The sequence below is a fragment of the Rhinolophus ferrumequinum genome, chromosome 12, assembly GCF_004115265.2.
Source record: "Rhinolophus ferrumequinum isolate MPI-CBG mRhiFer1 chromosome 12, mRhiFer1_v1.p, whole genome shotgun sequence".
Classification (NCBI taxonomy): domain Eukaryota; kingdom Metazoa; phylum Chordata; class Mammalia; order Chiroptera; family Rhinolophidae; genus Rhinolophus; species Rhinolophus ferrumequinum.
The window spans coordinates 53,842,131-53,857,642 of NC_046295.1; the positions used below are offsets into that span (position 1 = coordinate 53,842,131).

Consider the following 15,512-nt stretch of genomic DNA (forward strand, 5'->3'; position numbering starts at 1 on the left):
CCGTATTTGTCAACTGAAGCTGATAACACTTGTTCTCATAGCAGAGTTGGAAGGGTTTGTCACAGAGGCTCCTAATTATCCTCCAGCATCTGTCTTCCCACTGAGCCACAGAAATGGAGACCCCGAGATGACCACCCAAAATAAAAACTACATTTCCCAGCTTCCCTTACAGCTAGTTGTACCGTGTGACTAAATTTTGGCCAAGGAGAGTGTTTGGGGTAGATTTGGGGACCCTTCCTTAAAAGCAGCTGGCATGAATACTTTGCCGTTTTGTCTCATCCCTCCCTGTATCCTGGTGTCTTAACTTTGGATGTGGTAGCTACCATTTTGGACCACACAGACAACACCCACTGCTCAGGATGACCAAACGGTGAATTGGAAGGGATGTGCATCCGGGAACACCATTTATCACTTCTCTGAACTGCTTACCTCTGGGCTTCTCTTACTTATTTAGAGAAATTAACTCCTGTTTTGTGTAAGCCACTGTTTTTGGAGTCTGTTCCTCAGAGCTAAACTTAATCCTCACTCACTGCCATGGGATCTGATGAAATGAAACGGTTCTTATCTAACCAAGTCACCCTTCTGCCTTAAAGTCCCTCCTCAGGATAGCATGGAAACTCCTTAGCATGACATGTAAGGCCTTTCATGATCCGTTCCCCTCTTACTGCTCTAGCCCTGGCTCTCTTACTGCTCCTTACCCCACCCATCCTACTCCAGGCACCAGCCAGCAGGAGCTACTCACAGCTTCCCACGCCACCAAGCTCCTTCTCATCTTTGGCCTTTTGCACATTCAATTCTGTCTTCCAGAAATGCCACCTCTGCCCCAGCCCTTTTCAGCTTTCAAGACTCAGCTCAAGTATCACCTCCTCCAGGAAGCTTCCCTGATCTTCCCAAGCTTTGTTTTGCTCCACTTCCTGTTCCTCTTTGCTCTTTGGGCTCCTTGGGATGTCCCCATGCTGCATGAGAGAAACACACCAGTCCCCATATCTGTCTGCCTCCGCAGTCTGGGAGCAGCCTGAGGTCAGGGACAGTGTCTGATCCATCTCTGCACCGCCAGGGCCTCTGTTACAGGAGCTGAGTGGAGGGAGGCATGATGGCTGGCAGGTGCTTGCTAATGTGGAAACTGCTGGGCCTTGGCAAAGGGCTGTGCCTAGGAAATCGTGTTTGAACCAGAAAGAACTGACTGGAGATAGAGGTGAAAGACAAGGGCATCCTGAGCCCCTGTTCCCCTCCTCTGGTCACAGAGGAGTCAGACATTGCTGGATCCAAGAAGCCCTTGTGTGTTCCTTGGCAACTCTGTGCTGTGTCATTAACGGTGGGCAGCATTTCAGGCTCGCTCAGTCAGCACATGTGTGACGAGACACTTGGCCGCCACCAACATTTTGTATTTCAACTATTGCCTCATGATGGCACATAACCAGGGATGATAACAGGGTGGGAAAGTCCGTTGACTGGGTTTCACACAGAGCACGCATTTGGGGTGCACAGTTTACGGCCCCAGCGCTCTGCTCACCATGGACATTTTTGAACAGCTTTTCTACAACTTTCTGTGGCCTTGTCTTCTGTTGGCGCTTTTGTCCACCTCATATCTCTTCCTTTTACAGTGGGCAAGACTGCGGCTGAGAGTGAAGAAGTTGCCCAAGGAGGAGAGAGCAGGGACCAGAACCCAGGTCCTGAACCCAGCCCTGTGCCCTTTGTACCACCTCTGCCAGTTTGGTGGTTGCTGTCTAATAATTAACTGTGGGTTAAGATAAAGACACTTTAGTGAAAGCCCTATCACAAGGGTCAATAAAGGGACAGATCCGTTACATAATCTTTGAACCAGGAAGATAGAGTCTGTGGATTTGGGAACATAATCTTTTCTTATTTTTTTTAACTTTTTGTTATGAACAAGCTTCAATATACACCAGATATAGAATAAAACAAATCCCCTGTGCCCATGAGCAGCCAGCGTAAGCACTTACCAACACTCGCCATTCTTGGTAACATAACTTGGAATGGTCTTTCCCGCTAGGAAGCTAGAGGAGACACACACTACAGCCAGGACGAGCTTTTCAAATGAATTCATACCGGATCATGTCAGCCTCGCCTCCTTCTTCCTCAAAACTCTGGTAGGATCCTCTGTTGTAGGAAGAAAGACCAAGCAGAACCCCCCCGCACTCCCAGCCCCAGACAACCTATCTCTGGACTGCTTTTCAGTGAGGGGAAAATATACTTCACTCTTGTTTAAGCCACTTTTATTTGGGGGTTTCTGTTATAGTAGTGGTTCATAAACCTGGCTGCATATTGGAATCCATTGAAGAGCTTAACAAAACAAAACAACAGCAAAACCAGACAACCAGGGGGTTCCAATTCCATGGGACTGGAGTGTTGTTCAGGCATCAGTGTTTTTAAAAGCTGTCCAGGTGATGCTACAGGGAGCCACAGTTGAGAACCACTGTGTAACTGTATGTGTCTGAACTCATTCTAGACACAATGGAATACTGTTGCCCGCATGGCCTGCTCCAGCTAGGCCAGAGGCCAGAAACTCAAATGCCTACAAGCGCTGTCAATGAGTTAATCACTGCATTTGTTTCCCATTTGTTAGCTGTAAGAAATTATCACAAACTTAGTGGCTTAAAACAACACAAATTTATCATCTTACATTTCTGGGGGCACAGAAGTCTAAAATGTGTCTCACTCAGCTAAAATCAAGGTGTTGGCAGAGATGCATTCCTCCTGGAGATGCTGGGGGAAAATTGTCCCCTTGCCTTTTCCAGCTGCTTGCATTCGTTTGAAGTGGGTGCATCACTTCAACCTCTGTTTCTGTCATCACATCTCCTCTGATGTTGACATTCCTGCCTCTCTCTGATAAGGACCCATGTAATGGCGTTGGGCCCAACCACATAATCCAGAATGATCTTCCCACCACCGAGTCCTCAATTGCAGGTGCCCCTGCACTGCCACGTGCTCTGTTTCCTCCCCGGTGTTATTTGTGTGTTTGTGTGAGAGCCTTGACTCTAGTCTGAACTCAGACACTCATCCCCTGTGTGAACTTGGGCAAGTCTCTTTCCCTTTCTGGGTCTCAGTCTCCTCAACGGCATGCTGAGGAGCAAAGGGAGGTAAAGAGCAAAGAAGCCAGGCAGGCAGCCGGGAAACTGAGTTTGTGCAAAATATTCAGGGCTGGTTTGCTTTGACGACATTCAGATTTTGGTCATGTTCACAGACTGTAAACTTTACTTAGAGGTTCACTTCGGACAAAAGGAGGGGGGAAAGGTATATTTTCGTTTGCTTTTTACAAGTATCTTTATTTAAAATTTTCCATTCCCTGTAACTCCCTCAGTATCTTGAGCCCGTCTTCCATCCTCAGTTCAAACGCGGAAAATGGAGGCACCTGTCATGCTCAGTGTAGAATAAACACCCAGTGCAGCTCGCATGTCTTTTTTGTTTAGAATCTGTCTGTTCCGTTCATTATCTCAGAGCCTGGAATCTTCTCCAGTAACTTCCTAAACATATAAGGATCCAAAATACTGAAGTCTAGAAATAGCTTCTCGTCCCCCACCAGCCGGTGTAAATCCATCCTGGGTGACATTCCTTGTTGACAATGAACGGACTGGCTTGTGTTATCTCACCATTTCCCCATCAGTCCTTTTAGTCCAAACACTCACAGTGGCTCCAGGCCCAACCTCCTGACAAAAGCCTGGATCTTTTCTGCAAATTAAAAAGCTGAATCCAAAACAATCCTGCAAAATAGTCCACCCCTCTGCAAAAATAATTTGTGCACCTCCCCCCACCACCCCCAGCCTGCACATTCACCCTTTTTTCCAAACTGCACATGTCAAGAATTGGGGAAAGTTTTAGGTATTTTTTTGTTTTTGGATGCTTTTGCAAATGCCTTGCCACAGGACTACTGTTCTGACGCCAGCCACAGCTGATGAAGTGTCTAGGGTGGGTGTGCTGGATGAAATCTAGAGACAGACAAAACATTCACTGGATAAGTCTGTTTCTGAAAACCATCTGTAATGGGGTCATAGAATCCCCAAAGACCATTTAAACCAGTGCTTCCCAAATATGGTTGCACATCAGAAGCATATGGGGAACTTAAAACAATTCCTGGGCCTCAACCAACACATAATAATTTAGAATCTCTGACGGTAAGACCAGGGAGATTGTAATTTTTTTCTTTTTGAAGCTCTCCAGGCAATTATGACACTCAGCTAAGTCTAGGTCACTCCTTCTCTGGGACTCCCCTCTACAGGATTTTGCCAAATGGTCATCTATCCCTCCTGCACTCCTGCAGTCATGAGGGGCTCACCACCTTTCAAGGCAATCCCTCCCATCCATCCTTAGCGAGCTGTGCTTGTCAGGAAGTTCTCCTCTGCCCCTTGTAACTTCCCCTCTCTTGTCTGGCTCTGCCTTCTAGGACCCTGCAGACCACATCTGCTTTTGCCTTTCAGAGATTTGGAGGGTGCAAACTGTGTCTTGAGTTCCAAGGGGAGGATACCCCCAGTTCCTTCAGCTGCTCCTCATTGGACACAGCCTCCAACTTCTCCCCCATGGGGTCAGTTCCTGTCTGCCACTTGCCTCTCTCACCTTCCAGAACTTTCCAATGCAGTCTGACCACATGAAGACTAACACTTCATCATGGACTCACTCACTACTTCTATAGAGGCCTGTCAATGATTGACCGAATAATCATTCTGTCAACCCACTATGGAGTGCCATGCCAGATGACCAAGGAGTGCTAGGCTGGCTACGTGGTGTCGGGGAGGCGGGAGGTATTACACAGATGCTGGGGAAACCAGAAGAAAACATGAGCACAGACGTGGCAGGATGCAAGACGTAGTGTTATGAGTGAAGAACTAAATTTTGCAGCAAGGACTTTGCATATCCTAAGGATGACATGGTACCAAAAGATTCCGCAGAGATGTAGCTCATGGAAAGAACTATGTGAAGCAGTCAGGTTGAAGCAGGAGAATGTGAACACTCTAAATATGTGAAGAGGTAGGGATTTAATACAGAGAATTGGGCGCTGACGGATGGAACTGCTGGAAGGGCCAGCGAGAAGTAGGCCTTGGGTAGTCCTTCAGGATTGACTTCCAGAACAAGATGGACATGGCCCATCAGCCTTGTCACTATCTGAAGCCACCTCTGGAGCTGTTTAGCGCAAGACACACCCCTGCAGCCATGATTCAAAGAGCAGGTAGCCGGAGTAGAGCTGCAGCCACAGATGCCATCCCACACCCAGGAAGCGAAGGAAGGGACTAAAAAGGCTGTTTGCAGAAAATCCTCACATTTCTGCTACCTTGCCAGTGATGTCCCAAAGGGGCAGGTCCTCCACCTTCCACATCTAGTAGGGGTAATTGGCAGCACCTAGTCCACAGCCAGAACTCTAGGGGCAAACAAGGCTGGAAACTTAGATCTTAGCTTCCTGACCTCTCCTCTCCAGCCAAGAGGGTGCAGTGGAGGTGCAGTGAGTGCGAGATGCCTGTTCAGCATGTCCATAGTAGCAGCCTTTAGAGCAACACCAGACGGTCTAAATGTCCATCAACAATCCCCCTACTGTGGAATTCTGTGCCCCCTTAGGGAGAATGATGTTGTCTCGTAATTAATTAGTGAAATGCGGAAAGGTTCATAATAAATCACTAAGTTAAGCAAAAAAAATAAGAGCAGGCAGTAAAACAGGGATCACCATATAATTTTATTTCAGTTAAAATCATTTTTGAAAAATGCAGAGGAAAAAATACCAGAGAGATGAATGACAACTTTTGGGTGAAAGGATTGAAGGTATTTTTTTTTCTCTATTTCTTCATCCTCTTCTGTTTCGCAATCTTTCTACAGTATGCATATGTTCTTTTTTGTCCTTAGGACCAAAAAAAAAAAAAGCATTTTAAAAATGCACAAATATAAAATCTTCTTAATGGAACTGGAATACAGCAGTGAAGGTGGAAGACAGTCAGAAATTAGTGAACCAAGAGAAAAAAACAGAAGGGACGCCCAAAAGAGGGTAAGGCGAGTCTCGTTCATGGATGACAATCTAACAAGGTGCATGATGCGGGAGGAAGAAATGCAAAATATAATTAGGATCCAGTCTCCGACTGCTGTGTGACCTGAGAAACGCCTGCCCCGTCTGGGTCTTTGTTTCCGCTCCCAAACGCGCGCCTTGCGAGGGAGCGTGCGCTCGCGGAGGCCACGATGCCCTGGCGGTGCAGGGCCCATGGGACAGGGGAAAGGTTGGGGCTCTGCCCCTTCCACTCCCTTCGCGGGAAACCCGGAACCGCTCCCTGGAGGGCGGAGCGGCCGCGGCCAATGATCTCAGCGCCCCACGCACAGGCGGAGCCTCTTTGGCCGCCGACCTCAGGACTGAGCGAGGCGAGAGGCTGGACTAGACTTTGGAGAGCGTGAACCTGCACTGGAGCGTGAGCCTGAGACTGCCACAGGTAACGAGTGCCCTTCTCCCCTGAGACCCCTGGGGCAGGTCGCAGCTCCTGTCCGGTAACGAGTGCCCTTCTCCCCTCAGACCCCTGGGGCAGGTCGCAGATCCTTCCCAGCGATGGAGGTTTCCTCCCTAGGCCTTGGCTTCCCCATCTGGGGGCGGGCCTTTCTGCCCAGCGTGCACTATGGGACCCTCTCCACGCTCCCCATCCCTCCTCCTGCACCAGGGTCCTGAAGTGGCGCCTGTTGGGCTTCCAGGACGTAGAACGCCCTTCCCCTCCCTCCAGGCTTTCCCTGGTTAGCTGGACCTCAACGCTCCCGCCCACCCAGTCCACACCGGCCAACGGCCTCTGACTGTAGCCAAGAGGCCAGGACGCGTGCCCCCTCCCTGCAGGAAGGGTGAGGTGGGTGCCAGCTGGTCCTCAGTCAGCCAGAATGTCTGGTCCTTGGCACATGGGTACTAATACAGGGAACCGAGGAAACACAAAACTAGGGTTGTGGGCTAAGGTTCCCTCCTGTTCTCACTTGCTATGTGTCCTCAGTGAGCTCCCGAACCTCTCTGGTCCCCAGCCTTCTTCCAGTGGGGGTCATCATCTGCTCTGATCAATCCAGGAGTTTCTGTGAGTTAACTGCTGAGATTGCCTGCAAACTGGAAAGCCTGGTGCACCAGTGAGCAGTGATCTTCTATATGCAAGTGGAGGTGCCAGGACAGACCCCATCCAGGCCCCTAGAGTGGGACTAGCCTTAGCTGGGCATGAAGCATTTCCCAGCTTTGGTCTGTGACCACCCATCCTGCCCGTTTAGCCCCTGCACTCCCACCCATGGATTGGTGACTACTCCTTACTCCTACCTCCCCGGGGATCCCTCCCTCCTCAAACCCAGGCCTATTAGACTCAGGGGTGCTTCTGTCCCAGCATGGGGCAGAACCCTGAGCAGAGGGACCCCTGACAGGTCTGCTGGCTCAGCTTCCCCCCAAGAGAGGGCTTTCCTGGGCAGCATTGATTTTATGGAGTTGAGGACCTGGACGGAGTGCTTTTCTGGATGAGTTCTTTGCTCCCCTCCCTGCCCAGGGGCAGAAGGTGGGGAGATGGGGTGGGGTTGGGGAGATAGGGCTGGTGCAATTCCCTTTTGCTGCTGGGTGTGGCAAGACTCAAGTGAGAGCAGAGGTGGAGGGATTGCCATCCTGGCTGGAGTGCATCCAGGAACTTTCTACACCATTTAGATTTCATTAAATACATTTCATATACTGTTTAATTTTTACAGTTGCTGTTTTAATCAAGTCTACACTGTTTTCAGAGTTGTAGGCAACAATAAATAGGCCCTTGTTTTCCCAGCTGCTACAGTCCTGGGAAGCTGAGACCTGTGCCTGGGAGGCTGGGCTAGCCTGGTTTCTGAGGGTGCTGCCAGCTGTGATGTCCTGGGTGGAGTGTGCCAGGCTTTTATGTGCTTGAGCCCGTTCAGCCTCACTTCATGAGGTATTTCACATGTGAGGAAACTGAGGCACAGAGGTGAAGTGAAGCAAGCCCCTGTCTAAGAGAACAACTCTGTCTCTGAGTTCCTTTGTTTCCTACTCCCTTCTTAGGTCAATTAAAAAGCCTTTGTGGAAATTTTAATGTTTCCTGAGTGTATCATTTAACAACTATCTACTGAGCAGCTGCTCTGTAGCAAGCATGATTCCAGGCAGCAGGGACACAGCAATGAACAAAACGGGAAAAACAAATTCCTGCCTTCATGGAGCTGATGTTTTATTGGGGGCGGGTAGGAGGCAGACAATAAACATATAAGCAGGTAAATATACTATTTGGTATGTCAGATGAGGAAAAATAAAGCATAGTACGGGGGATAGAGGGTGCTGGAAGTGAAGAAAGTTGCAGCTTTATAAAGTATGGTCAGGGAAGGCCTTGCTGAGGTGGTGACATTTGAGTCAAGACCCGGAAGAGGTGAGGGAGTGAGCCGGCGGACAGATGGGACATGGTGGAGTTGGACCCGAGAGTTCTTCAGGGCCTTTGTACACCTTACAATCCGTGTTTGTTCCAAGGATACCCCTTTATGCTAGAATCTTGGGACATCTGAGCTGGTGCGCCTTTGGGGACGACCTGGCCCCCTCTCACCTGTTCCCCCTGGTTCCTCCTGTCCCTCTCCAGAGTAGTAAGCATGCTGCGCTTCCTGGTGCCCTGGCTTCGCTGCCTCCGTGGCAGGACCGCCCCGTACTCGTCGGCAGCAGCTCTCCCAAGCCCTATCCAGAACCCAGACATCCACTACAACCAGCTATTCATCAACAATGAGTGGCAAGATGCGGCCAGCAAGAAGACCTTCCCAACAGTCAACCCTGCCACGGGAGAGGTCATTGGCCATGTGGCTGAAGGGGACAGGGCTGATGTGGACCGAGCAGTGAAAGCAGCCCGCGACGCCTTCCGCCTAGGGTCTCCATGGCGCCGCATGGATGCCTCCGAGCGGGGCCGGCTGCTGCACCGCCTCGCCGACCTGGTGGAGCGGGATCGCGTCTACTTGGCCTCCCTGGAGACCTTGGATAACGGGAAGCCTTTCCAGGAGTCTTATGTCTTGGACCTGGATGAGGTCATTAAGGTGTACCGGTATTTTGCTGGTTGGGCTGACAAGTGGCACGGTAAGACCATCCCCATGGATGGTGAGCATTTTTGCTTCACCCGGCATGAGCCTGTTGGTGTCTGTGGCCAGATAATCCCATGGAATTTCCCCTTGGTCATGCAGGGCTGGAAGCTCGCCCCGGCGCTGGCCACCGGCAATACTGTGGTCATGAAGGTCGCCGAGCAGACCCCTCTTTCTGCCCTGTACTTGGCCTCCCTCATCAAGGAGGCGGGCTTTCCCCCCGGGGTGGTGAACATCATCACAGGCTATGGCCCAACAGCAGGCGCAGCCGTCGCCCACCACATGGATATCGACAAAGTGGCCTTCACCGGCTCCACCGAGGTGGGCCACCTGATCCAGAAGGCAGCCGGCGAGTCCAACCTCAAGAGAGTCACCCTGGAGCTGGGCGGGAAGAGCCCTAGTATTGTGTTGGCTGACGCTGACATGGGCCACGCCGTGGAGCAGTGCCACGAAGCCCTGTTCTTCAACATGGGCCAGTGCTGCTGTGCGGGGTCCCGGACCTTCGTTGAAGAATCCATCTATGACGAGTTTCTCGAGAGAACTGTGGAGAAAGCTAAGCAGAGGAAAGTGGGGAACCCCTTTGAGCTGGACACCCAGCAGGGGCCCCAGGTGGACAAGGAGCAGTTTGAACGAATCCTGGGCTATATCCAGCTTGGCCAGAAGGAGGGGGCAAAACTCCTCTGCGGTGGGGAGCGTTTTGGGGACCGTGGTTTCTTTATCAAGCCTACGGTCTTTGGTGGTGTGCAGGATAACATGAGGATCGCCAAGGAGGAGATCTTTGGACCTGTGCAGCCCCTGTTCAAGTTCAAGAAGATCGAGGAGGTGATCGAGAGGGCCAACAACACCAGGTATGGCTTGGCTGCTGCTGTGTTCACCCAGGACCTGGACAAAGCCATGTACTTCACACAGGCCCTCCAAGCGGGGACAGTGTGGGTAAATACCTACAACATCGTCACCTGCCACACGCCATTTGGAGGCTTTAAAGAGTCTGGCAATGGGAGGGAGCTGGGGGAGGACGGGCTTAAGGCCTACACGGAAGTGAAGACAGTCACCATCAAGGTTCCACAGAAGAACTCCTAAGCGTGGCCACCATGAGACCCGACTCCAGGCCCGCGCGTCCACTGCTACCTACCAGTAGGCGCCGAACGTGTTTTAGCCCCTTTATTTGTTCCGAGTGAACTCTTAGAACCTCAACTAAGGAAACGATGGAAACCTGAGCTTCTCTAAAGCAAGGGAGGGGGGCAGGGCTCAGTCCTCTCCCTCTGCGCCCCAGCCCCAAGCCCCTCGGAGGCCCTGAGTAACTTCCATAAAAACTTAGGAAGATAGATTAAAAACCACTGATCTGGACTTTTAGTTCTTCCTGCTGATCCAAGGACTTCCCCATGGATTAACCTGCTGACTTAGTGGATGAACTCACCTCAAACCTGGGAATTTTGATGGATGCCCAACCTTGGCCCCATTCTTGATTGGCTGAACCTAAAAGACAAGGGTGCTTTTTGTTTTCTAAGTAGCCAACAGTTGTTTTGCTACTGATTTTCTTTAATTTGAGGGAAGGAATGGCAAAGAATGCACGTATGTAACCATTCCCTTAAAATAAGCTCAAAACAGCCCACATGTCCAGCAACTACTGACTGAATAAACAGAATGTTTCCATGGAATATTCCTTGTACTATTCAGTCGTAAAAAGAAGGAATAAAGTACTGACACATGCTACAAAAAGGGAAGATCCTTGAAAACATGCTAAATGAAAGAAGACAAGGCCACGTATTGTATGAGCCCATTTATATGAAATATCCGGAATAGGCAAATCCATAGAGACATGTAGATTAGTGCTTGCTGGGCTTGGGGAAGAAGGAATAGGAAGTAACTGCGAATACGTATGGGACTTTTTTTTTTTTGGTGGGGGAGGTTTTGAAATACTCTGGAATTAGATAGTGGTGATGGTTGCATAACTTTGTGAATACTCGTATACTAAAAAGCACTGTATTGCATACTTTGAAAGGGCGAATTTTGATATGTAAATTGATTTCGATTGAAAATTAAAATAAACACACATCCTGTTTGCAAATCAATTTTGTGTCAATATTCTCTTGCTGCCGAATGTTTTACAGGGTCTTGGGGATGGAAGAGATCCAGTTAGTCATCTGGTCAACCCCCAGCCAGGTGCAAAAGTCCCCTCCACAGTATTTCTAGTTTTCTTTTTGTTTTCCCCTGTCTGGGTGACAACGTGCAACTTTAAGACCTACAGAGAAAAGCTCTGGTTCCTCCTGCCTGGAGTAAGTCCATGTCAGATGTCATTTCAAGGCTTCCACTGGCATTGTCCCCCAAACTCTACCAAAACACACCTCCGCTCAAGGCAATCTCAGCATCGGGGGATTCAGAGGTTCAAACCTGAGAGTTCACTATGCTTATTGTTAGTCTTGAGTCTGCAATGGATGGGAGTAACTCCAATCCAGCAGGCCACGACACAGAAGCAGAATGCCAATCCCCTCTCCTCGTGTTCCACCTTTCTATCACCTTGCTCATAAATCACACTTTTAGGTCCACTGTCTTGTGAATGCACACCCCAGGCATCTCGTTAGCATCCTGTAGTCTCACCTAGGCGTCGAGATGATTTTATTCAGTGTCTGATCTTGGAGTCGGCCTGAAACTGCTTCCAGAGGATTCAGGTTCTGTTTAGTCCCCTCATCTCCCCTTCCCAGGACCTCCTTTCTATGCCATTTGTCTAAGGCTGGGGTGACCCTGACTGTCCCCCAAAGTGCACCTTTCATCTACGCCTGGAGACTGTTGGCACTTTGCACAGTAGTGAAAGTTCTCCTGAAATGGGGAAACGGGAGTGAGTAGGTGGGTGAGTGGGCGGGGGTCTCTAATGACTGTCAAGTGACATCTCAGTGTTTGAACAGATCCATTCCTCATTTGCTTCTCCATTCTTCTAAACCAGGAGAAACTTGGTACCGGGTGTCCCCGTATGGGGTGGGACTGGGAAAGGACAATCTTCTAGGTCCCTTATTTCCATTCCTGAAATTCGGAGCCTAAAGAGGCAGACAGGTCCGATTCCTAGTGAGCTCAGCCCCTGGAGCCCCTCTGCACTCATGACATTACGCTGGACGCAGGGCCGTGTGAGCAGGGAGGTGGAGCTGGGTGTCAGTTAGTGCAGACACTGCCTGCAGGCCTTCACTCGGTCACAGGGAGTGCAAGTCGGGGGCACCCACCCATTCAAAAAACTTACATCAAGCTCTATTCTGCCAGGCGCTATCTGTTTCAGGTGCCTTTCCATACCATTGAAGCTTCACACAATCCTACAAAGGAGGCAAAGGGGTTGCCCTTTTGTTTCCCATGAAGTGGAAGCTGAGAGATGTAGCAATGTCGCTCATTTGGACCCAGCACACGCTAAGCCAGACAGGGGGCAAACTGAGAGCACATCTAACCCAACCTCAATGCCTGAAGAGCCCTAGTACTCAGCTTCCTTGCTGGATCCAGCAGGGCTGCTGCAGGGTTACACAGGCACAATGCTTCCCTTGATCAGATCTCAGGTGCCAGGCCATGTAAGAGCTTTGGTTTGGGTTGATTCTACTCTGGGTGTAAGACTGACCTCTGGTGGGCACCTGGTTAATTAATTTACTCAGATCACTTATTGGTTTTTTTGTTCGTTGGTTGGTTGGTTTTTAGAGGCTAAGTAAGGTTCTGGCTCTAGGCAGGTTGTAGGGACAGAGAAGTGAATGAGGTACTCCCTCCCTGCCCTGTAGGAGCTCTTAGTCTGGCGGGGAGGCAACTACAGAACAGGGGAAAAGTGCTCTAATAAGTGGAAGTGCAGAGGACAAGAGATCACAGACAGAGTATCAAGCACCCACAATGTTGACAAGGCCCCCACAATAGTTATTATCTCCTGTAATGCTTCTAATGACCCTCAGGCACTTACTATAATTTCACACCTGGTAAATAAACACAGTGGCCCAGAGATGTTCAGCTAGGAAGTGGAGCCAGGGCGCAAAGTCAGGGCTTCGGACTGTACTCCGCCCGGCTCAGCCCAAGGGAAAAGCCAGGCGGGAGGAACACGGGATCCCACTGGATGAGAGGGAGGTAACCAGGCGGAGATGCAGGAGGAAAGTTCCTGGGAGCGGGAAGGGTATGGAGTTTGTGGAAATGCATGGAAGGTGCCAGGAATGGTGTGAGGAAGAGAGAGGAAGGGAGGCAAGGCCTGGGAGGAGGCAGGCACAGGCTGCACACCTGGCGGGAAAGTCCACATGTTACTTAGCCACGGGAAGCCAGGAGGGTTTTCCAAGGAAAGCGAAAGGATCGTCTTTGGGTTTTAAAGCTGGCTCTGCTCTCGTGTGCAGGATAGGTCGAGGGGTCAAGCTGGGGCCGGAGGCCACTCAGGACACTGCTGCCCAGGCCAGGGATGCTGACCTGACCAGCTGTGAGGACGGGTGGAAGATAGTGGGAGCCGGGAGGTGACGCCATGTTCCTGGCTAGGGTAACCAAGCGGGTGGTGGTGCCGGCACTGCGAAAGGGAACCGAGCTGGAGGAGCAGGTTTGCAGGCAAGGTGGTGAGTTTATTCATGTATTCAATAGGTTGTAATCGAGTGCAGACTGAGAGAAGCCTGGCACACAGTAGGTGCTCTGCAGATGTATGTGGTGGGTGAATTTATGAATGGAGATGAGAGGCTTCTGTCCCCACCACCCCCAGCCCTGCTTCCTAGTAATAACAATTTGTACTCTTCCCTCGACAGCCAGCCACACACACCCTAATACCACAGGGGAGATTTAGGCATGAGGGAGAGACAGCCATAGCGAGAGGAGACACAGGTAACTCTGCCTGCTGGTACCACACACTTCTCAGTCCCTGGATGCAGTCAAAGCTGAACTCAGAGGCAGAGCTGACCGAGTGGACTTCACACTCCAGGAAGAAGAAGTCAGCCCCACTGAGCCTAGTGAGCGCAAGTACCCGGATCCAGCCCTGCCCTGGGATATGGCTTCCGTGCTGAGTTCACTACTCAGCTGCAGACACCAGGGCACTTCAGTTTCCCTTAATTAACGAAAGTACCACATACTAACCATTCTCTGATTTAATGTTCAAGAGGCCCCGGTGAAGGCTGGGAGTGAGGAAATTCATTAGAGGGACTGTTCACTGTCGATTGATTTCCTCATTCTTATTAATTTTTCCTACATCACACATCCCTGGGGGAGATGAGGGGAGGGCAATGTCTTTTTAAAGACATAGGATTAAAGTACCATAAAACCTGAAGGAGAAAAAAATCCATTTTGACTAAAACTCAGGCTTTTTTTATTTAAGGTGGGAAGTGGGTACATTTGGGATTGAACTGGCTTTTGAATTCTCTTCCTTGAGCCCAGTTAGTTGTAACTCAGTTGACAACAGAAGACCGAGATTCAGGCTGCCAACTGCTTACAGCAGCAAGTCCAACCTTCTCTGGTGGCATTTAGGGGTACGGCCTAAGCCCCCACCCCACTTGCCACTACAGCTCCCAGCAGCCACCACTGGTCACCCCTCATAAACTACACTGCACTTTTCCACCCCGGCTCCTTTCACATGCTATTTCCCTAGTCAGGAATCCCCCATTCCCACTCCAATCCCCAGCTCATATGCCTCCTCTTCTCCTCTTCCAGGAAGTCTTCCATGATCTTCCCCAATCTTCCCCCAGCTCCAATCACAAAGCAGACACCTGGTGCTGCCTGGCAGCTATGGGGACAGAGCCAGGAGCGCAGTTTCCAGGCTCTCGCCCTCACGTGGAAAGGTGTTCACTCAGGTAGTAAATGGCCATCAACTGTGATTGGATGGCCATCAGCTGTGGCTAGTTGGCCGTCAGCTGTAACCAGTGAGCCATTGGCCACTAATATAACTGCTGTGGCTACACTAGCAGCAAATGGGGGCTAGCAAGAAGATGGAGGCTGAGCTAGCAAGCGCGGATTGCAGTTAGCAAGTGGGGTTGGTTGGTTGGCAGAGAAGCGGACGGCAGGTTGCGGATCATGTGGATCCTGCTTCCTGTGTCTCCAACACAGCTGCCAGCGAGACTATAGTGGTATGACTCCCCTGTCTATGGCTCCGTGGGTGTTCCTTTTTGTCCTCACCATGTCCTGCGTTCTTGTGTGGGGAGTGGGAGCTGAGACCCCGCATGACACCCTGCACGACACAGGACTACAGTCTCGTCCCACTTCTCCCTACTGACTCTTAGGTAAGTACGAGTCCAAGTCCTACCCACCTTCTTACTGCTGGCGTCTGTCCCCTTCTGGCCTCTGGAGAATGCTACTCCATGTGCATGTGGGAGATGACAGAGGGCATGTCTGAGTGAATTAAATACTAGAATGCTTATACAGTGGGAGACCCGAGTTCAGGGAGAGCTAGAAGGATCAGGCCAGGAGTAGACAATTAGGGCTAGTGAAAAATTGCAAACAAGGTGACCAGGTGGGGCTGTGACCACAGCCCAGGTGTGAGAGGTAAGGAGGATTCGGAT

The 15,512-nt window shown here is 50.5% G+C and overlaps 1 protein-coding gene across 1 annotated transcript; it reads left to right on the top strand.

Moving 5' to 3' along the window:
* The first annotated feature begins 6,265 nt into the window (after nt 1-6,265).
* On the top strand, nt 6,266-11,114 carry ALDH1B1 (aldehyde dehydrogenase 1 family member B1). The gene is made up of 2 exons (XM_033123756.1): nt 6,266-6,419; nt 8,559-11,114. Exon 2 carries the CDS (start codon nt 8,569-8,571, stop codon nt 10,120-10,122), a length of 1,554 nt encoding a protein of 517 aa, XP_032979647.1. The 5' UTR covers nt 6,266-6,419; nt 8,559-8,568; the 3' UTR covers nt 10,123-11,114.
* The last annotated feature ends 4,398 nt before the right edge of the window (nt 11,115-15,512 follow it).